Consider the following 23,313-nt stretch of genomic DNA (forward strand, 5'->3'; position numbering starts at 1 on the left):
TCGACTCTAAAATGGCTGGCTGTAGGTCCGAGGAAGCTCCGGTGCAACGGGAAGGATCCGTTCCACACCGCGACTGTCTGTAAATATACACGTTTCTCTACTCTCACCGACGGCGTTATCGACGGCGTTGTCCCAGGTCCGAGAGCTGTCAGGGGCGCACACGCACCATAATAATATTGGCATTTTCGGACCTAGGACTTGTGCGTAATGGCGTCCTCCACACACCGTTCTCCTCGGTTTACCCCCAGACACATTTTAGAGCAGGCTTGTGTTTGCAGTATGAATATTGTTTCAGGGCGAAAGGCAACGTTGTTATTATTGGTGTTGCGTGTGCATGATAGAAGTGGTAGAGCGAGAGAGAGAGAGAGGGAGAGAGAGAGAGGAAATGCTATTTCGCTCACATCAGTCGGACCCTCCTGTGTTCCGGTGCGTTTCCCTTGAATGATAGGCGACTCCGGTCGACCCCTCGGTAACAAATCCGCTGAGCTATAATTTCGGATCACACAAGGTAACCAACACAAAAACACACGGTGTGATGTTGGGGAGGGGGTAAAAGGGGGTCGCTCATCATTTCGGACTGGGGAGTTGGGGGGGGGGGGGGGGGGGGGCTCAGTGCCTCATGCAGCCTACAGGCTGCTCGTAATATCACATCTGAAGATCAGTGATTATTAGCTTCTGCACTCAACTTGACCCCAATAATCACCACTGAGACTTCGACTTGATCCAGCCATCCCAGGATATTATTTTAATTATTTTTAATTTGATACCATGAACTGTGCTTATTTATATCCTAATTGTGCTACTCTAGAGTTTCTAATTACATTTTTTTTTTATTCCAATCTTCTAGAAATATAAATGGGTATGCCCCAAAATGGATTCTCAGTTGGCTTCAGTCCTGACCAGGGGCAGCCTGGATGTCCAAAATGGCAGCCACTGTGCAGAGGGATCAGGGCCAGTGACAGAGGGTTCTTTGGACCCAAAGGAAGAAACCTCACCCTGTACTGTACCAGGTAGCCTCCAGCCGTGCCCTGATAAAGCAGCACTGACCATCAGGCAGTCTGCACCATCTATCAATGGGAATAAGCCAGAGGTGGGCGGGACTTCTAAGCCAGCCTCTCAGGAAACAAGCGAGATTGGTGTGTTCAGACAGCCAATCACAGTGAAGACTGGCGTGCCTGTGTTACGCAGCCAACCAATCAGACTCAAAATTGTTGTTCCCCCACGGTGCAAGAGGCCAATCACAAACTCTGCCATCAGCCTGACCAAAGACTTTGCTCGCTCACATTTTACAAGACCTGTGTCGGTCTCAGCTGGAGCAGAAAGAAACGGTACAATCCTAATATCTGCTGTTAAGAATGAAGAAGAGGTCAAGGAAGTTACTTCTCATAAGACTGAGGAAGCTAAGCCAGAATCATTCCGTGAGGAAACAATGTGCAAAGACAAACACGTTTCGGGTGTTAAAGTCATTCACACTGATGGGTCAGAAACTCCTTTAATCTCAAGCACTAATACAGTTAAAATATTGAGCCTGAAAGTGGTGAAAGAGGAAACTACAGAGGGAAACATTGAGGAAAATATTCCTCTAATTTTCAAAGCTATGGACTTGAAGTCTTGTTTGACGTTTGACGAAATGGGAATGGAGGAACAGACGGAACCACTGGACCTGACTTTGCCCAAGAAAAGAGAGAGTCGAGAGAGGAGGTGTGAACGCTTTCTGGATGACTCTGGCTGCGAGAGCTCGCTGATTATGGAGGTGGATGAATATGAGGGAGAGGGAGACCGAGATATAGTAGAAGAGGACGATGATGGCGAAGGAGAGGTCTCTGTGCTGCGTATGGACGGCACAGATGCCCTTGAAGACTCTCTCCTGTCTCCCTCCTTCTTCTCTACCTCTGTCTTTACCTCCCTCTCCTCTATAGACTGTGACACTAAAAACCTTCTTCTCATAGACGACAAGGGAATACCGTACACGCTCAATCCAGATGGACTCAAAGTGCCGCAAGTCGATGCTTCAGAGGATCAGGTAGAAGGATCGGGGTCACCTCAATTGTCCACGTTGGCCGATCCTAGCCTCAGCCAAAGTTCAGATAATGCACTAAATGCACCTTGTGATCATCTTTACAACTCACCAGCCCCCGCCGCGGATTCTCCATCAGTATGTGCTGATCAAACGAAACCGACAGAAGTCTTCACGAGTTTGATTACAAACTCAGAAACCTCCGACGCCGCAGAGCCAACTGTTGAAACTGTTCAGGAGGCGAACGCTGTTCTATCAATCCCCACTCAGCCCATTCAGATCCTCACTAACCCTTCTACTAACACTCCTTTTCTCCTGCTGTCGTCCTCCTCTTCCTCACCTCAGCTCTCCTCGGCTCGCGTGGGTCTCTCGCTTCCCCTTACGGTTACTCAGACCTCCCCTGGTGCTTCCAACCCAATGTTCCTCCTCCTGTCGTCCGTAACCTCTTCCTCCGGTGACTCTGCCTCTGCCTCCACCCCGATCGCCGTCCTCAACCCTTCGACCGGCCAGTTGTCCCAGATCATGGCGGCCTCAGCCCCCGTCTCCCTCCCTTTGCCCCCCAGTCAGGTCGGCACGCTGGGATCACCTCTGCCCACGCTGTCGCACCCCGTCGGCAGACTGAGCCCCAACAACCCCCCTGACATCCTGTCGGGAGTGACCACCGTAAGCTCTGTTCTCACCTCTCTCGCCGTCTGTTCGCCCTCTCCTGCTCTTCAGAGCGAGCGTCGCGGTGCAAGCCTTCATTCTCAAGTCAGCCCTTCCGAGTCAAACCCTGGAAGCGAAGCCATATCTGCTGAAGAAGTCTCAAGTGAAAACAACAAGCCATCAACTTTTACAGCGTCCTCTCCGCACCCACAGTCGGCTAGTATGACCCACGAGGAGGCCCAATCACCAGCCTCCGAGCCCAGATTTGACCCGTCTGACCTGCACTCGGAACATTTACCTCTGGACGACCATCTCTACTTCTCCAACGCAGCTGCTCCTCCCTCCCCTCCCGTCGGACCCGTTCTCCCCTCTGATAATCTCGACCCGCTGGATCCTCTATCTCCAGAGGGGTCGCCCAATGACATGGCTGCCCGCAGGGTGCTGTACTGCCAGCTGTGCCCGCGGGTCTTCTTTTACCTCTCCGACCTTGAGCGCCACGCCATCACGCACTCGCAGAAGAAGCCTCACGTTTGCCAGCAGTGCGGCAAAGCCTTCAAGCGCTCCAGCCATCTGCAGGTCAGTTTGCAAGCCAATTATAACTGTGATTTCATCGGCAGTACAAGTAATAACATCAGCCACTTGAACAGATGTCACTAACTTGTGCACTGACTGTTAAAGCTGTCAGTGCACAAGGTGATTGTGTTCAAACTGTGTAACACAATCCCCTTATTTAAGTCGATATGTTAGCAAACAGTTGCTTATTTATACATCCAGCAGACATGGATTAATCAATGCATATGTTAGCATTGATTTGATGTTTGTGGCTTATGCACAAGTTCAATGTTCACTCTCATTTAGCTCTGGCTTTCACCAACTCCTGGGGGAAATATGTAACTCTTTAGCTGCTAAACGCTTCACTATGTTCAGCAGCTAGTCTCTGACTTAGTCTGTCTGTCGTTTGGTGCTGAGCAGGTAGTGCACAGTGGGTGCTTTAGAGCTATTTAGCTGAAAGCAGCAGCAGCAGCCGCCGCCTGCTGCGACCGAGCACGCTGCTGTTAGTGGTGAGAGTGAACCAAAACAGTAAATCGCAACAATGAGCTGAAAGATGCTACGCAGCTCTGCAGAGCTGAGGTGTCGGGTGATGAGTCTCGATGGGTTCATCACTACAAGCGATCGCTCTCATCTACAAGTAGTCATGTGATCCATTGTTCATTTAAAAACATTGGCGATAGGCACTTTGATAAAAGCGCCGAGCGATAGCTTCACAGATTTTTTTTTTTGACCCATTTACTGTTTTCGTTTACAGAGACACAGGCACATCCACACAGGCCAGAGGAACTTCGTGTGCCCCATCTGCGCCAAACGCTTCAGGGAGGCCGGCGAGCTCCAGCGCCACCAAAGGGTCCACACCGGAGAGAAACCCTACCAGTGCCAACTTTGCCACACGCGCTTTGCCGAGCGCAACACGCTGCGCCGACACACCAAACGCAAGCATCCTTACCACCAAGTAGCCATGGAAATGCTGAACGAGAGGAGGGACAGAGGAGGAGGAGGAGGAGGCGGCGGCGGCGTCGGATCCGGAGTGCAGGACGAAGAAGAGAGCGCTGAATGGTACAGCTCCACTGTGTCCAATTTGGAAAACTCCGAGTCTGAGATGGAAACTTAAAAGAGTTTTCTGCAGATGGGCTCCAAAGTGAAGGGGAGGAGGGTGATCATATGTAACGCTGGTTAAACACTAAACCTTTCTCATTTATTAACACTAAAAAAGGGAGCACTTGCAATATTTATTTCAGTGTTTTTAAGCTAATTTATTTATATGAATGTATATTATTCCCATTCCATGCAGTGGTCAAAACTTCAGCCAGTCAAAATTTGATTTTGACATTCGCCTTTCCTGTATGAAAAAAGTTGCATACATGGATATGCATATGAAATGGGAAAGCTCATGCTTGAAATCGTGGTTTTTATGTGAGTTCATAATACTAGTTAGACTGCTAACGTGCCCCCCCCCCCCCATGAAGACGCATTCCCATACAATCTATTATAAAACCCTCAAGTGCTCAGAAAAGAAGGATAACTTATTTGCTCTAAAGGATCCTCTGCACTAGCTGTGTGTATATAAAGAGTACTACTTGTAAGAGCTGCACTTCTGCACTATCTTGTGTGAAAGATGTAATCTATCTTTCTTACGTCAGAGACACTGTGAGTCATTTGCACTTGTTTTATTTCAATTCACTTTTTTTTACATTGTGATGGAAAATGCTTGCTTTATCTTTTGTTGCAGCTGTATTTGAATTAACTCATCATGTGAGAGTTTGACCAAATGTTTTTGAGTTATTCTAACAAAACACTATATTCAGAATTTTGTTTTTGTTTTAATGTGAATTATGTTAATTTATTTGAATTAAATTTTGTCAACTGTAAATGATTCTTTGTACCATCTTCTCTTCCACGTTCGTGTGTCTTTTCCAGATGTTTGAGTATTTGAAGTGTATTGGATGTGGCTTTTCATATTAATCACATACATCTCTCCTTGATAATGAACACTAGGGCCATATCTCTCCTCTAATTTAAGCTGATCCCCAGAGATGATTCTCTTCTCTAAGTTAATCACCAAAGATGAGACCTGACTTCACATGGATCTTTGTGAGGGGAAAAAAAAAAAAATGAAGATACCTGATATATATCTGCTGGACTGCCTCCAGAGAGTAATTGATTTTGTAAGACCTCTGTTTTTTTGCACACTCTCAATTTTCTGCTCCATTTAAGCCAACGAGCCTAACGGAGCTCGGCTCAAGATAAGTTATTAAATACTGGATCGCTCAAATGACCTGAGTGGGTCCTTGTGGCCGACCCTTTCCTTATTTCTGCGCTGGTCATCGTGAGAATAGAGATGCGCTGGCGTGCTGAAAGGCCTGCGCTAAGCTTCATTCTACTTTAGTTCGGCAAACTCCGTTTTATAGGGTCAGTTGAAGGAGAGAGGTGTGAAGAACAAAGGTTAACCAAGCAGAGAATGAAGAATGTGCTGCTGAGAGACCGTCTGTTTTTGGAGATAGTGGAGACTATTTGCTGTGGTAAAACTGAAAGAGCAGATGTTTAATGCATATTTTTCTTTCACTATTTTACCTTTAACTGACTGTATAACTGCATAGGGATTCTTGTTCGTTACGAGGTTTTGATTTTTGGTCCACAAAGGAGTCACACAGAAAGGATAAATAATACAGTTTAATACAATTACCATTTTCAGCTGTCGTCAATTACTCGTTAAATGGAGGTTTTACATTTTTTCAAGTTTATCTTAAAACAATGCTCAGATGCAACTATGCTACTGTTTAGTTCAGAGTTATTGGTCAGACTGTTGAAGCTGCATTGTGGGAAAAGTTGCAAATAAGTGAGCACGTCTGTCATTGGATTCACAGGATTTTTCAATCAATTTGATGAAGTTCCAAAATTCAGGTTAACTTTGGTTCATTTTTGCCAACTTTCTCTGTATATGTTTTTGTCTTTGTTCAGCACCTTTCAAACTGTCCTTACCTTATATTCATGGTTTTCATTTTCAGCACAAACTCAGCTCAGTCAAGTATAAAGCTGCCAGGAGCCCAAAATACAATGGCTAGAAAAATATGCAATTCATTTGTGATAATTACCTTAAAAGTTTAAGTTTATAACAAATATAGTTTCATTATTTACACACACAGATACAACAAGGAAATACAATAAGTTAAACTATAAACTATATTACAGTCGAGAGACTTTATCCCAACTGTATGCCGTTGCAAATCACAAAAAATATGAATAATTCCCACCTTTAAAATGTTCTTTCAATAAGACATGTATGATCTCTACATCTCTTCATTATATATAAATAAAGTTAACTATAATGAAAACATTTCCATGTGGTTATTTTGCCAATAAACAACGTGAGACACATAATAAATCACATTCACCTCGATTGAAGAGGTTAAACACATGTCCCATTCATTTCAGTCATGCTGTTACCCTGCAATGTAATGCAAGCATCACCTGATTGATTGATTCATTAATTACAGTATTCCCCTCCTCATTGGCCCTAACTAACAATCGCGCCTTCTTGTTGTAGACGCTCATTGAAGTGCTGCGTACATATTGTTAGGGTCACTCTGAGGGTTCAGCCATTAGATCGATGCTGTTCTGTCGGCAACACAAACACGATTCTGGTCCCCTAATTGACACCACTGGACTGCTCCATCGCTGAGCCTACAAGGTCCTCAGTGCATGATGATGATGATGAATATTCAACCCGGCCGAGTGTGTGAGATCAGCAGTCCAGCTGGAGATGTGAGTGTGTGTGTGTGTGCAGTACAGTGTAGTGTGTCTGTGTAGGGTTGGTAGCTATCCAGATTACACACAGCTTCAAAGTGCAGTGACTGACAGACAGATGGATGATGGACAGAGAGCAGACAGCAATCTGTGTGGTCTGTGTGTGTGTGTGGGGCTGATGTGTTCGTATGGCGTGAAGTGGAACAGGCAGCAGGGCTTCTGAGTGGCACGAGGCACATGGCCAAGTGATTGAAGTGATAAAGGTAGAGGAGGAAAGGAGCGAGAATAGGCGCAGTGATGAACGACCAGGGAGAGGCAGCAGATGTAATGAAGTGTGTTAGACTGGTATGTTTCAGCCTTTTACTCTCTTTGATACATTCGGCACTTTGATAGGTTTGTTGTATATCCGCTCTGTTGCATCACACACGTCCCATTAATGCCACTGAGAGCCAACATGATGGAAAGCTAAACTAACCATGGAAGGATTTCGTTTTGTTTCTGTCGTTGCACAGTTCAGCCATGAGAGGGCACACTCACACTTGTTTTGCATGTGCTGGCTCATTCCCTATGCTGCCTCTCGGCTCTCTCAAATGGTGGAGGGATACTTACACCAGGGTGAAAGGCAGAAAACAGCGAGCTTGGGGAGAGCTGGATCCACATTCAATTTCTGCTGTTTCAGCAGCGAAGGAGGCAGGTTTGACATTAATATGAAAATCGGCCATGAATATGCTTTGATTCCAAGCTATGTGATGCTTCTGTGGGTTGCAGGGTCCTGTACATAGAGATGAGTCCAGAATTAAACAGAGAAATATGATATTTCACAAGTAAAGGTTAACAGCGTGCAAGCCTCTTCGCTCACCAGACACAGTGCAGGATTAACACTATGAAATCTGTATGTGTGTGTTGGGGAGAGAGAGTGTGGGAGGGGGGGGGGGGGGGGGAGAGAGAGAGAGAGAGAGAGAGAGAGAGAGAGAGAGATAGAGAGAAGAAGAAGAGTAACAGGTGTTATTCAGAGAGGGAGTCCAGGCTTTTGGAAAAGAGGGTGTGTCTGTGGAGGGGGACCAGAGGAATAAGCAATTACATCACCTTTCCCTCAATAACATGCCATGCTGTCAGTGCAGTGAGTGTTTGTATGTGTGTTGCGTGCGTGTGTGTGTGTGCGTGTGATGCATTTACAGGACATCAGAGAAAAAGCTGTCAAAGGTGAGATTCTATAATGACTAAAAAAAAAGCACACGTACTGTGCAAATGGCACAAAAGAGCCATCCGTCTATAACCATGTATTATATTTAAGTTCCCATTCATTTTGTGTTCCATTAGTTGTTCCATTTTGTTCCATGGCAACCGTAATTGGCCCACGCGACGCCTTCTCTGCTCCGTGTTCTCCGTTTAGTGGCTCTCCTTGTCAATCTTTCTTTCCGCATCAGATAAAATGGCAGCAACCTCCTTGTTTCCCCCGTATCAGCTCCAGCCCTCCTCCTGTCCCCCGTAGTAAAGACTTCCCCAAGTGTTGCGGCCTCCCTTCCCTCTCCAACTTTTGCTGTCCCCTCAGCCTCACCCTTCTCTACCTCCCCTCTCTGTCTCCCCCTCTCTACGACCTGCTGAACCAGCACACGCCGGCTTGTCTGTCAAATCGACAGAACAGGTGCTCCAGCAACGACCTCACTTCCCCCACTTTTCTCCCTCTGCAGCCCTAAGGCACATGCACACACACACACACACACACGCACACACACGCACACACACGCACGCACACACACGCGCACACACACGTAGAGAGCATGCACACACAGGCAAACACTCTCCTACATGTTCACTCAAGTTGCTTTGGAAGGTTGAGGTGAAACTCGGGTGATTTTCCTTGGCATCAACGCTAATACATACTGTAAAGTATATGCTGACGGACACTGACTTACTGACCTGTGACTCTCAGTGGTGTCACACACTCACACACGCAATACACACACGTACACTTGCCCGCAAACAGTACTAAATCACTTTAAGAGGGTGATCCAAAGGTGTCTTGACAGGAGCATATGAGCCTGCAGTCTTGCTGCAGTACATGATTTGATGCGAGTCCAAAACACTCCCGGGCTTTTCTCGCTGCCTTGTACTAAACCGGCTCTTTATCCTGCTTCACTCTTCTATGACAATTCTGCTCCTAACATTTAGGGAGCTGGCCTTACTTCATCAGTGTGTCTACTTTTTTTTTGTCAAAATCACGTACAAACAAACACAAAAAGTGCTTGTTGTCTTTGAATCTGCACGTGAATCAATCAGTCAGCAGATAACAGAGTGGGAGTCAATGGCTGTTCAAAGGGAGGGGAGGGGAGGGGGGGGGGGGGGGGCGAGGCCATGGAGGGGGAGGGGTAAAGTTTGACAGTCGCTCACAGTTGGCACCAAGGATCCAGGATGCTTTGGGGCGGATGGGAAGAGGGGGCAGAGAGAGCGAGGCAGTGGTAGAGAGGGTGAGTTTCTATCGGAAGGGGACGAAGGAACCACTGATCCTTTTTTCTCTTTGCATTTCACCTTTAGGGGAAAGAAGAAGTGTAGAAAGCGGGCGAAAGGAAAAAATAGGATATGAAAAGAACATGAAAGAAAGAAATCGTCATTAAACACACTACGAAGTTCTTTCTTTCCCTCTCTTCCTCCATCTCGCACCTCTCTCAGTTTAATCTTAAATCCACTCCAATTTCCCCAGAGGGACTCAATTCTCTCTTTTCCTGTAAGTATTCTCTTTCATTCTACTGCTTTTATTCTCTCAGTGTTTTCAGTGCCTTCTTGGGCCTCAGTGCCCTACTGAGAAATAATACCTGTGCCAGACAGTCAATCAATTGCTTGTTATTTGATTGCATTAATGAGTGAGTGGCCTTCTTTTTGGACTCATATTGTAAATAAGTGAGGTGTGTGTGCATTTATGGGATTGGGAATAGGAAGGGCACTGTGGTGATTTAGAATGCATAACCTCAGCGATTCCACAGCACGTGTGTGTGTGTTTTTTTGTGTGTGTTTGTGTGTGTGTACGTGTGTGTTCGTCCATTCCCTTCAAACAATCTTCCTTTGGGTGTTGTGTGGCTGGCCAGTTCAAATCAATATTGTTAATCGGTTCTGTGTGTGTGTGTGTTTTCGTGTGTGTGTGTACTAATGCAGTTTATGTAGATTCCCAGCTCTCCCTGTTTGAGAGGCAGCTCCACTTCTTTTAGTGCATGACACATTTGTGGTGCTGCTGTCACTGTATAAGTGTGTGCGTGATGCTGTAGGTGTCACGAGGTCATGTTTTGTCTGTCACAATCGGCGTCCTCCGGCCCTGACGTCTCAGTCTCTGCTATAGAGCCTCTGTCTCCGTCATCCTCTTCCTCTTCCTCTTCCTCTGGCTCCTCCGCTCCGTCCCTCTAAAAGCCTACTTGTCTGTTTAATTCTCTGTGTCGTTAGTTCTGTCTCTGTGGGTGGGCCTCTGCGACTCTCTGTGTGACTATGACAGGCTGTCTACAGTGAGGCCTGCTGTTGCCAGAGCAGCTCACTGCAGTGCTCAGTCCGCCCGTAGGTCTGAGAGGCTTTGCGTCTCTATTTCCCCCCTCCATCTATCTCCGCTGTGCTTTGTGTGCCTCTATCAATATCGGTTTGTGTCTATCAGTGGATTAACAAGCATCTGTCTCTCTCACTCCCCTGCTTCCTCTGCTCCCCTGCAACAGTGAGAGACAGAAGGAGAGGGGTCCATTCCTCCTGGTAGAGTGACTCCAGGAATTTCCTCTCTCTCCTCCCCCGCCCTCCCCTCCACCATGACACTACTGGCCTCCGAGAGGTCTCTTCTCATCCGGAACAAGTTCCGCTCAGGTGAGGAATCCTGGAGTCTCAATTTACGCCAATTAAAGGAGAGAAAGGTTTATTTTCCCCACAACGACTTTTCATCTCGTGCAACAATATGTAGAGTGTTTATGAGGGTTATTGGCTGGTCGTTCACGTTGTCTAACTTGTGATCGATAAAGTGAAGGTATTGATCATGGTGAGTGGATTCAGCAATTGACAGCTGAGCCAGAGGCTAAAGTTCTCTGCATGGTACTGCGTGGCACCTAAACCACAACATGCTCTGGTTTGTTGATAAGCAGGGAAATCCTTTTATTTAAATCCCCTTTTAAACCTCTATAACAATAGTAATGTCTAAATATGCACCAACCAACGTTAAAGTAAAAAAAAAACAGAGTTATTAATGATGATATCCTATCACAATCAGTAAAGATGTTTAAGATGTTGAGGGCAAAAATAATCAAAGAATAGCTGAAATTAGTTTTATTTATCTGATGTATTATTCGACTGATTACAACTTTCAGCAGACAACCAGCATTCTGTGACAAACAGCATTGAACAACCTTCCTGTAACTGAATAATTCAAGTTTCCCTACAAGTTGTAGCGGCTGTTGTGTTCTCAGGCAGCTGTCGTTAACGGCTAGTAAAATAGAAAGGCGGGGAAATGGCATAGACGCAGTCCCTTAGGTGTACAAACACCTGCTGGAAAACATGATTCCTTAGGGCAGCTGCTCTGTTTGACATCATGTATGTACATACAAGAGTCTATGCTAGTCTATAAAGTCTGCCGGTACATCAAAGTGATGTTCATCCCTTGTGGAAAAAACATTGACTATTGTCAGTCATTGTATAATATGACGCAGTTGGTTTGAGTTCATTGTTCAGTTGTTAACAATTCTATCTGTTTTTGTTGACCATTGACACAATTCATTTCCAATGAACATCACAAAGTAAGCATATGCTAGATGTTAAGGGTCAATGTTAAGAAAAAGTGGTAAAAAGTAGCTCCCAACCCTTAAAATGTAATCTACTTGCAGCACCTCATCATATTAGTTGTGAGAACTTCATAAGATTGTTTAATTTGAAAGATTTGAAGAAGCCTGAAGAGACATGAAAAATTCAACACTTCTATTGGGCCTTATGTTAAAATATGAAACAATCTAACAGTAGAAACACACACACACACACACACACACACACACACACACACACACACACACACACACACACACACAGACACACAGACAGACAGACATTGAAATCAAACAGACACTCCAGTGTGATCAGCACAGCTTCCTTAACTTCGCGTTAATGTGCTCTAAATCACAACGTTAAACTTTTATTTTGAGGTGTCAGAGAGTAGTGTAGTTAGCAGCACAAACGAGGATGACGTGAGGAAGAGGGGATGTATGGGAGGCTGGTGGAGAGAGCGGGACAGCTGAAGGGGGGATGGGATCAACAGAAATAGACATACTGAGAGATAAATAGTAACTCCCCCTTCCTCTCCCCTCCCCTCCCCTCATCAGGTCTCTCAGGTCTCAAAACTTACCGAAATCACACCATGCCCTACCCTGCTTCACCTGTTTGTGTGTGTACTGAATGCTAATGTGCAAATGTGTGGTGTGTAGATGTGTACAGGCATCCAAGGAGATATATAATCTATATGCATTGCAAAGTCATGGGGTAATATACATTACGAGGCCATATCATTTAACAGTGATCATGCAGTCCTGCATTGCTCAACTCTTACCTTTCTGCGTGTCATTTCTTTTCCCCTGAGCATTTGTCCTTCAAATCAAACTAACTTACTGCTCTATCAACGCTGCTTGTAGTACTTCAATCTCTTTTTTTGTCTTTCAGTCCTGCAGTTGAGGATTCAGAACCGAAGGCAGAGTGAAATCAATGCAGACCCTGGTTAGTTTATGTCTATCAGTTACATTGTTATTGATCCCTGAACGCCATGATTGCAGGGAGGGTTTCATATTAATGATCTTCAGGTCGCCCTCTCTTCACTGACACATGATTCGTTAACTTCTTTGTTGGTTTTACTATGTTGACCAGGTTTCTACTTTCCTTTGAAATTTTGTGTTTATTTAAAAAATTGTGCAAGATCCTAGAACTTAATGTTTTCATATTATACTGCATATCTTTTGTTAACAATGTTAATAAAATGTGACATTTATACCATGCGCAGGATGCAAAACTGTCATTGTATTCACAATAAGAAGCCTGCACAAAATCACACATACAGCAGGTGTCAGAGATTTACGAAGAAAGAAAACTAGCATCTTCTAATATTAGAGAGTATTTAATTGCAGATAACATGCAATGATTACACCAAGATAACATATGTCCAAAGCCAACAATATGCTTTAAATATCAGACATTGTTTTAAGATAAAGCAGCAAATAAATTGTGCAGCAAATGTAATAAAGACTAATCTAGAGACATGGGAAAAAAACAACAATCTCAAAGCCAGACAGGCTGTGCACCTTGCTTCAGTTCCCTCCTTGTTGTCTGAGGCTGAAGCAGGTTGCACATTCTGACGCCTGCCAACAAAAAAAGAGCGCCTCAGATGCTCCATGCTGTAACTTTGAGGGATGAGTTGAAAGCTGAGAGTGCTTTGTTGATGCACTGGTTCACCTGAGTTGCTCCTGTATCATGCTAGCATCCTATAAAAAAAACTCTGCCCTGTAGTGTAGTTTCATCATACCACCACATCTTGTCTGTTTCCATAGGGTTGAAATCTGCCTGCTCCCCTAAAAAAGCAGAGAAAGATCAGAGTGAAGCTCTGGTAAGTAGCATCCAGTTTCTCAATGATATCCAACAGCATTACATTTCCACGCTATAGATGAAATACGGATTTGGATGCGAGTCAAGTTCCCATGTAAAGAAAAACATATGTTTTTAATTGATATTAGATTGTACAGTTGATTATATTTGGTAGAACAGGATGAGACCACATTTTTGTTTACCTGTCTTACAGTTGAATAAATGAATTAACATGAATTGTGAGAAATGATTAAGTGTAGGTCAGTGTTTGCTTTACTGTTAAATGGGTGAGATGGTCTTCTGTGTTGAGCCATCTCACCCACAGACTTTGCAAATGTTCTGGGGGGGAAACACTGGTGTAAATTAGTATTTCATGAGGCCACATTGACGTTGAAGTATGATTCAGCTTTCCCCTGAGTGAACTGCATTGTAATCTGTGGGCCCTGGCTGTTTGACCTGCTGTTTCCTGATGCAGCGTCTAACTGACGGTGGCGCCGCTCAGAAGTTGCCCCCTTGTGGTCTGAACACTGAAACTGCACAAGGTGATGCCCTGCCTACAGTGATGTTGCTGTCTCCTTCCTGCTTTACCCTCTGTGCTACTGGCAAAAAAAATAGTGGCATATTTCCTCTCTCTTTCTTTCTTTCTGTATTTTATCATGTCTGCTCTCCGCTTCCTGTTGTACAGCGCGAGGAAAGGAAGTGTGCAAATCTGGCAATGGTCTCGCCGTTTCATCAGCTGTCAGTTAAAAATACAAGTGACCTTGTTGCACACTGTAACTCTGCATTTTAAGCAGCCTGCAAACATATCAGTGATTGACAGCGCACGATAAACCCACCGATCCAGAAATCAGAGTCATCGTTTAGCCTACTGACGTCTTTCTCACTTTATCTTTTCCACACCATCTAACCTTCCTTTTAATTTGAAAAGACTATTTTTAAAATATCAGGCTTTCCGAAACTATCTGATTTCCCTTTCTGCCCTTTTAAAAATGTTGTGTAAATGTGTTTGTATGTGTGTTCATATCCATGGGGATACATCTCCCTATGGAGAGGAGTGTTTACAATTTGTTGATGCCTCTGCTGGTTTGAATTGGGACTGACTGCCTGTGGCAACACTGCTGTGCATGCTCACATCACATATGTTCTGGAATTATTTTGCTTCCCTCTCTCTCTCTCTCTCTCTCTCTCTCTCTCTCTCTCTCTCTCTCTCTCTCTCTCTCTCTGCTGATCTCCCATCTGTCCCATCATCTCTCCACTTATCTGCACCGTCCTTGTCGTCCCCGCAGAGAGGACTGCGTGTGGGGCCCAGAGGCAGAAGAAGTCTCGTCAGACGCAGGACCTCACTGAGAGGATCCAACGTCCACCTGGGCCTGTGGAGCAACAGCGCAAACACACACTGCCCCTGGAGAACCGTGAGTCAACACACATATGCATGCGCCGGCACACACAGACAGGGTCACACACATATTTTTTTTTTTTCCTTCAATTTTTTATTCCAATCTCATCTCCTCCTCCTTTGACCTTACCTCCTTTCACTTTTCATTTCCTCAGGCACTGCCTCTTTCCCTCTGTCCGCTGATGTCTTCGAAGATGACATTTCCTCCTGCCCCTCCTCCTCGCCCACAGAACAACATGGCGTTCACCAATCACCAGCCTTTACGTCATTGCCGGGGCTCTCAGGTGACCAATTACTGAGTGACTTCTCGGCTGTGGGCCCGTCCCTCAACCACAGCCCTGTTCATGCTCAGGTGAGGAAACACCACCGAGATTTAGTTTAGATTAAGACCCATGTCTGTTGGCAGCGACAAGAAAGTAGTTCCCGCCAATATCCTCACATTAACAGACTTGTGAGTTTTTAAACAGCCTCATATGTCAACTCTGAAAATCTGATATTCTGCCTTCAGTCTGGTTTGGCGTTGCTCCCGGCAACCGAGGGCATCAGACAAACTATGAGTGAATCAAACTCCATGGCAACAACTGGGAGACCAAATGGGATGTATCTGACCTCTCAGACCACACCCCTGCTGCCAAAGGTAATGTGGGGTTAGTGCATGTTAATGCTGTCACATAACAACCACATCGCCTTGACTTTCATTTTGTGGCTCATTTGAATTTCACAAGAGTCTCTTTTGTTGTGAATCTTTTGACAACTCCTCAAAATAACATTATAATGAATCAAGAATGAAAGAAATACATGCGGTAATATGCCATTTTCATCCAGAATAAAACACATTTAGATTGCGTATGTGTGCATGTGCTTCCTGCAGCATAGAAACTAAAGAACTTGTAGAGATCTTCAACCAAATAAGATGGTCACTCGTCTGTTTTGTCAAACACAATGCTCTGCAGTAAGCTGCTCTGCATTCATTACTGTCAATTTGCACTTCTGGGGGAGCTCAGTATTTGCCCTGTAGGTTAACACATTCACACACAGGCATGGCTGTATGTCAGAACCAGCACATGCTGTCATCTGGAGATTTGTGAGGCATTTGTTCATTTCATGTAAGAGTTTAACCTTGACATGGGGCAAATACTGTGAAACAACGTGAAACGATTTTACATTTTCTCTGCAATATTCAACACGCTACTCTTAAAATGAGTCACCAGGACCACAGTATGGTTACAGTTAAAATGTGGGCAATGTGTGTCTTTACAGACAGCACGGCCCCACAGCCCAACCTGCTCCTCCTCATTACCTTCCTCCCTCAACTTCAACCATCTCCCCCGCCCACGGAAACCACGGGACACCAAACCCAAAATGAGGAAACTCAAATATCACCAGTACATTCCTCCAGACCAGAGAGGAGGGTCCGGGACTGGAGGTACCGCTATAATGCTTTACTTTCCAACATTTATTTAAAAAATCTTTTCATTTGTCAAATCAAGTCTTGCTCTTGGAGAGGTGGTTGAATTTATCCTAAACAATTGTTTATTTCCAGCAGGAGCCAAACAGAAGAGCCCTACTCCTACCCAGTCTTTAGACCCGGCCTACTCCCATCTCCTGAAGCAGCAGCAGGTCTTCCTCCAGCTGCAAATCCACCAGAACCAGCAACAGCAACTACAACAGCAACAACTACAACCACAACAACAGCTCACTGCTGTTCCCAGGTATGCGTATAGATGGCTGTAATTCTAAATGAGCAAACTAGGCAGATCTCTTTATCATGAGATACTAGTATTAGTCCTCAGATCGTTTGGTTGAGGTAATGCTTGTGTCGTTTCCTTCAGCGGAGAGCACAATGATGTGAAGTCCTCTGGAGCCATGCCCCTGAATCCCCAACCTGTTCCCGCCACAACAAACCACAACCCAACAGACACAAACCCTGCGTCCAAGCCTGAGCTTCTGCCTGCAAATCTTGTCGATCTAACAGTAAGACATTTATGAAAGCACTGAAATAATGATGACTGTTATTTACAAATGAATGGAGAAGACAAACTCTCCTTGTCCTTTGCCCATCCTCCTTCACCTCCTCCTTTTCTTCAGGTGTCAGAGTTGCGGCAGCAGCTGCGTAAGCGTGGCCTCCCTGTCTCCGGCACCAAGCCTGCTCTGTTACAGCGTCTCCGCCCGTTCCAGCTTCCCCACTCCTGCCTCACCCCTGCTCCCCTCTGCCAGCTGGGTACCAGCCTGGAGCCGCTCACCCCCTGCCCCTCGCTGCCACCCAGCCAGAGCCCCGGCTCAAGCTCCAGCTCTGGACGAGACTCCCCCAGCAGCAGCCCGAACCAACAGATGTACGTCCCGGACAGGGGAGTTCCTAATGGGATTCTCAGTGACGCTCAAAATGGAATTCTGAACAGCGTGACCAATGGTTTATCGAATGCTGCGCCAGTCAGTTTGGCTGGTGAACAGTGTCTTTCCAACGCTGTCTTCCTGGCTCCTGCCAGCACCGCCTCAGGAACTCCAAGTCCCAGTCTACCCATGTCGTCGTCCTCGCCCATGCAGTGTGGGACTCCTTGGAGAACTGAGAACGAGCAGCAGCAGCAACAGCAGCAGGAGCTAAGCGTGGAGCTGGAGATGAGGGAGAGGTTACGGAGCAGGCCCAGGGACCACTCCACTATCACCGGCAACGAGGTGAGCAAAGACAGGGCTTGTTTGTTTGGTATGAGGAGTGGGAGAATAACAGGATGACTGCTTTCCAGAACTAAAATCATCACGTTTTTTTTTATTATTCCTCCAGTCTTGTGGAGGATCCCTTCATCCGTTCCTGCAACAGGATCCTGGATGCTCCAGACGGAAACCAGAAACGGACACACAGACAGAGGTGTTGTTTACACAGGTAAACACACAAATCAATACACACGCATCTTGGATAATCGCTTTTCAAGGGCACGCTACGCAGTCGTCAATCTAGAAAACTGGTCAAACATGTGAGCATACTCTCATCACCCACCTGTCAACTGATTTCCCCCGGCTTTCCAATCAGGTGTTTTGCTGCCAGCCGTGTGATATGATTGGCCAGGATTTTGAGCTGCCAGTGCAGATTACAGCAAGTCCAGTTCAGACGTTGTCCTGTGTTCGCAGCTTGGAGGAAGAACTACAGGAGGCTATCCAGAAAGCACAGGTTAGAGTCTGTAGATGAGGTGGAAGAGATCACCTGGAGTTGCTTTTACACAGTGGGATTTAAGTGTTTCTTTTGGCCACAGATGGACCCTCGGCAATCCATAGATGACATTCTGGATGAGCCCGTGACTTGTGTTGGTAAGTATCCCACAATTAATAAAGAGCACAACTTAAATGGCACTCGCAATTTCTTTCAGTGTCTAATCTATTTAACTACCTCTCTTCCAGGCTCTGTCAACGTCTGTGATCATAAATCCCCTGCCCACTCAGTCGCCGGCCCTTCGCCTCCTCCTCCTTCTCAAGCCGATCAGTCCCAGGCCTCCCAGCTGCACAAGGATGACAGCTACCTCCCCTCCCCTCTTTGCTCCTCTCTCTTGCTGGAGCTCCCTCCGTCTCCTGCTGTTATAAACCCCAGCCAGGTGATCTCAGCTCCTCCACCACCGCCACCCAGCTGTACTTCCCCTCTGCCGTCCACTGGGAAGTCACGTAAACGACGGGCTCCGACATCGTTTGACGCTGCCGACTGGCTTGAAACTCTGACGTCCGGCCTCCGCCCTCTTACTCCGCCGGCAGCTCCTTTTGTTGAGTCAGACTTCAGTCTGGATTCAGATCTGAATGTCAGTCGAGTGTTGGATCTAATGATAGAGAAGTGGTGAGGATGTGTGTGCATGCGTCTGTTTGTATGTATAGTAGGTGAGTGTTTCTTGATGGTCATGAATGGGGCAAACATGCATCCCACTGAGGGAACAAGATTGTGACTAGCGGCCTCCATCCGTCCATCCATCATTGCAAGGCTATCAGAGTCACTGGCTCCACGCAATGTCGAGAGCTGGATTCATTGCAGCGAGCAGATTAAACATGGCTTTGATGGGGCAACGAGAGCACAAACACACACACACACACACACACACACACACACAAACACACACATAGACGCTGCAGAATGCTGTTTAAAGGCACTTGGGCTCAGCCAGAAATGGCAAACAAGCAACACATCTGTGGATTGACACACTCCACAGCGCAATGTTTGCAGTGCAAAACAAAAGAAAACCTGGTGGCATATTAATTTAAACATGCTTCCTGGTTGCGCTGGGAGAATGTTGTTTCTGACTTATCTCCAAGACCCGTTGTCGGATTGGGTTGAGTGTGGCCCCTGGTGTTGACTCAGTCATTGAGTCCTAGCCATTCATAAAGCCCATTTAGAGTGTGTATAAGCCAGACAGAGCACACAGCTTGTGTGTGGCTCCAGACCTTAACCCCGGTGCCAGACACACAGTCGGCATGCAGAGGGAGAAAGCTGGCAGAAGTTGCAAACAAGCAGTGTGTGTGTGCGTGCTCTCGTGTGTACGTGCTTGTGTGTGCGAAAGCTTGTGTGTTGTGTGAAGTATGTGTGCGTTCAATATGTCTGACTGTGTGTGACTGAGCACACAAGGCTGCTTCTGTTTTGTACGTGTCAACACCCGACTGCTTCCATGTACATTTATTAGCATTAATGCCAAATGCACTTGTAGTTATTTGTTTGCTTGCAATTAATAAGTGTGCGTGTTTGTATGCGTAGTATGATTGAACTGTGAGAGGATACATGTGAAAGACACAGAAAAAAAGCTGTGGATCTCTGTGTCCACATTTCAGACCAGACATTTTATTGTAGGCTCATTGCCAGCAGGCAGTAACTCCAGTGTAGTTACCCAGTGTAATCATCAGAACAGCCACATTACCTTGTTCAAGTCACCATTCTCCAGGAGAGCAATCAGGCAACCACCCCAAAAATAGTCCCCATATAAATGCCCCAATCAGACAAGTTAGAGTTTCCTCATCGCTTTGCAAAAACAGGTGGTCATTTTGTTGCCTGATTAACCCCCAACCGTGTCTGGCCCGCTGCACGGTGCTTACTAGCAAAGCCAGATTTAGCACAATTCATAACCCAACATCAAGGCCACACCTGTTCACTTAGTGTAAATTAATTCCACGCATGTATCATTTGACATTGTTACATCTTTGCTGTATATTTAAATATACAAAACGACCATTTATATTAAGAGAAAATGCACTGTAGAATTAGCACAAATTAATATGTCTGGAGAACCGGTAGCATGACCAGAGGAGAACTTGTCTGTTGAAGCTGATACGGTAAAAACTGCACATTTTCTTAATGGTGACAGAGATCTTGCTTTTATATTCAACATGATTTACTGGCCATGCAAAAAATGAGCACATTATTTGTTTGCATAATACACTTTTATTGAGTTATGTCCATTCTCAACCCCACTTAACATAATGACACTAATGATAAAAAATCGGACAGAGGTTAGCTGCCATTAACCTCTGCCGTACCACATAAATGTAATTTAGATAGAAGATCTCGTCTACATGAAGTTATATTCTGCCCTTAATTGGCTGCATGTCCCATCAATCATTCATCAGAGCTCTGATTGGCTCATTCATATCTGGAACATTTGTATAATCTGACAACTAACTGGATGTCCTTCTGTAAGACCAACCCAGCTTTTGTCCCTCCTCATTCTCCAAAGTATTGTGTTAAAATAAAAGTTAAGTGCCAAGTGCAATATGATTTGTGTAAAGGGCACATCAACTGGCAGATCTGAGGTTATCATGTCATGTTTTTTGTACGCAATTATTTCAGTGTTGCTGCCGACCAGTGCCTTGTTCTAATGATAAACCGGTGTCTTACTACGCAAGACAGCCGTGGTAAATTATTGGAAGAAGATATTTGTGCATAGGCAAACCTTCGACACACAGCTTTATGTTGAAGCAATTCTTGTACAGCTTTCACTACAGAGACTATGAAAAATGCAGTTGAATGTGGAAGGATGGCTATGATAATCATAGAGATCAATAGACATTTCCTGCTGCATGAATAAAAAAAGAAAATTGATTGGCAGGAGAGTAAGATGCTACCTCCTGTGACTTCCAATGCTTTAGGGCCAACCCCAGTGTTTTCCTTGTTACTTATTTAATTTCCGGACACTGGTGCAGAGGTTCCTGGAAGACTCCTGAGACAGTTTCACAGGTTTGACTAAACCGCAGGTTTGATACTTCTGTTTTAAACTGGGGTTGAAACTGTCCTGATCTAGATTTGGGGCTGGTTAAGACGCATGTACACTGGAAACACGCAGGTGTTTAAGGTAACTAAGTCTCTGTTGGCTACTTCTGCTGCTATAAATGCCTTATTGTAAAAACGTAAGAGAAAATAAAATGTTTTTGCTTTTATTTATTATGTAACTTATTCATGCAAAAGATATTAACCACTGTCCAAAAATGTATGTAAAGCATTAAGAAAATTAAAGTCTTAATAGATTTTCTATTTGGTTCCTCTTTGTTTTGTTTTTGTTTTTGCTGCACATATGGCACATTTAAAGGATTAACAAGTGGATTGCTTTAATAAAGAAAGAACGAATTATTGATAACTGACATATTTCACAAGAAACTGTCCCCAATGATGTCTCATTAAATATTGATGATATAGTAAAATTAAATATTAATTTGCTGTTTAAATATCCATGAAGCAGCACTAACATCCACATGGCTGCATTGTTAATCTTCATAATGACACAGAATTGTAATGTGGAGAGAGCGATGGTGTAGCTGTAAATAAAAAGCGGGATAATCTATGAACCCCAGTCAGTGATCATCATGAGGCAAGGAACATCAAATTAAGCAAAAAAGACAATAATATAGTGGTACTATTATATGCACTAGAAGAGTGTATTAGGTAGCATACACCTTCCTATTCATAGATGGTGAGTAGACCTACAGGTGAGCATAGTTTGCTAAGTAAAAGGGTTTACACCTATAAGTGTATTTAGTGTTGATCCGTTTGAACATTTTAATGTATTTTCCTCCAAAAAAGGAAGAGCCCTCTAAAAAGTTTGTCAATATTTTTTTATTTATTAATCCAGTAAAAATATTTTTTGGAATTAAACTTTTATATGAAAGTGAATCCTATGAGATTCGTTCGTAATAAAATATAAAGTATGTAGTCATTTCGTACAAAATCGACCTCAGTTGACCCTATTTTTGATTGGTTGCTCAAAGATCACGCGCCAGAGAGAGAGACGGCAGGTAGCTATCTAGCAGCGTCCGAAAGTTAAAAGAATCACATTATGGAGTAAGTGACGATAATCTGCTGAAATTCACCAGGCGTTTGCCCTCGTGTTAATAAGGCCACATCAGGACGTTTCCCCGGACTTGTTCAAGTCGTACTTACCTGTTATCTCTTCGACATTGCCTGTCACATCAGCTGCATGCAAACCGAGTTTCTCGCGTCTACATCGGGCTGAAGATACCCGAGAACCAGCTACCTGGATCTCTTGTCAATCAGCGTCATAGAAACCCACGTTAACGGACTGGACACTGAGGCCGTGGCGCTGTTCTTCTGCTACTGGTGAGTTCACATCGCTATCAATTAACTGTTAGTTGTCAATTAGTACTTTAGATTTATTGTTTCGACAGTTTGTGCATTTCGTCATCGTTTATGTGTTTGCCTGCCAATGTTCCATGTTTTCTTTTTTGACCAATGTTGACCATGTATGATATATAATAAGCTAGGAAGGTTAGTGCAGTTTGGTTACATGTGCATTTTGTATCAGTGGTTCCACTCTGTTGATAGTGATTGTTGTCTGATGAAAGTGTCTGTTATGTGCGGGCAACGTGCAACATAAACGATGGTGGTATTAATGTTGTGAGCCCAACGTATCATTTTGTCTTCTATAATGCATTTAGAGATATTTTGTATGGCTTCTGACTGTATAAAAAAAGCCTTTTTTTGTGCGAGTTTGTGGCTGCTTTGCGTTGTGTTGTTGTAGTAGCGTTACTGTCCTAACGGTCACAGTGAGGCATAAATACAGTCGCACGTGCATGCATATAATGCTGGTTTGATCAAATGGACCTCAGGAGAAAAACGTTAGGCCCTTATTTTACGTCAGTATAGCAAAGATTTGCACAAAATGTCATGATAATCCAACCAACAGTTGTTGAGATATAGTAGTCTTGGCTAAAGTAACGGACCGAACGCTGGACTTACATTGCCATCCATCAATCCATGGCTAAAATTGTAATGTGTCATTATTAAATGTGTTTGCTGTTTTTCTTACTTGTTGTGTTGCTGGTCTATTTTATAATCCATGTTTTTTTTATTTTTTTTTATTTCTCAATATATTCCTGCAAACTGCTTAACTGTAAACTGCATCTCCTAATG

The 23,313-nt window shown here is 44.6% G+C and overlaps 2 protein-coding genes across 3 annotated transcripts; both read left to right on the forward strand.

The window, feature by feature from the left end:
- The first annotated feature begins 1,332 nt into the window (after window positions 1–1,332).
- LOC306699707 (uncharacterized protein) lies at window positions 1,333–4,976 on the forward strand. Its single transcript, XM_079164428.1, has 2 exons — window positions 1,333–3,238; window positions 3,969–4,976. Exons 1-2 carry the CDS (start codon window positions 1,430–1,432, stop codon window positions 4,326–4,328), a joined length of 2,169 nt encoding a protein of 722 aa, XP_079020554.1. The 5' UTR covers window positions 1,333–1,429; the 3' UTR covers window positions 4,329–4,976.
- Window positions 4,977–9,399: 4,423 nt separating this feature from the next.
- On the forward strand, window positions 9,400–21,418 carry LOC306699360 (myocardin). 2 transcript variants are annotated; one of them, XM_079163956.1, is made up of 16 exons: window positions 9,400–9,686; window positions 10,654–10,795; window positions 12,626–12,679; window positions 13,504–13,559; window positions 14,013–14,079; window positions 14,824–14,949; window positions 15,089–15,285; window positions 15,442–15,570; window positions 16,194–16,359; window positions 16,477–16,645; window positions 16,766–16,907; window positions 17,022–17,606; window positions 17,713–17,811; window positions 17,959–18,096; window positions 18,179–18,233; window positions 18,324–21,418. In XM_079163956.1, the coding sequence occupies exons 2-16, from the start codon at window positions 10,741–10,743 to the stop codon at window positions 18,749–18,751; spliced, it is 2,466 nt and encodes an 821-aa protein (XP_079020082.1). In that variant the 5' UTR covers window positions 9,400–9,686; window positions 10,654–10,740; the 3' UTR covers window positions 18,752–21,418. The 2 variants fall into 2 exon arrangements, with proteins under 2 accessions (XP_079020082.1, XP_079020083.1); XM_079163957.1 differs by having other exon boundaries at window positions 16,480–16,645.
- The last annotated feature ends 1,895 nt before the right edge of the window (window positions 21,419–23,313 follow it).

Source organism: Pholis gunnellus (genome assembly GCF_910591455.1).
Source record: "Pholis gunnellus genome assembly, chromosome: 8".
Taxonomy (NCBI): domain Eukaryota; kingdom Metazoa; phylum Chordata; class Actinopteri; order Perciformes; family Pholidae; genus Pholis; species Pholis gunnellus.

Bases quoted from the DNA above. Each gene is read 5' to 3' on its own strand.
- LOC306699707 (XM_079164428.1), top strand. From the start codon at position 1,430: ATGTGCAAAGACAAACACGTTTCGGGTGTTAAAGTCATTCACACTGAT. The intron at 3,239-3,968 runs GTCAGTTTGCAA...TTTCGTTTACAG, and splicing joins AGCGCTCCAGCCATCTGCAG to AGACACAGGCACATCCACAC.
- LOC306699360 (XM_079163956.1), top strand. From the start codon at position 10,741: ATGACACTACTGGCCTCCGAGAGGTCTCTTCTCATCCGGAACAAGTTC. The intron at 10,796-12,625 runs GTGAGGAATCCT...TTTGTCTTTCAG, and splicing joins CCGGAACAAGTTCCGCTCAG to TCCTGCAGTTGAGGATTCAG. The intron at 16,360-16,476 runs GTACCGCTATAA...GTTTATTTCCAG, and splicing joins AGGAGGGTCCGGGACTGGAG to CAGGAGCCAAACAGAAGAGC.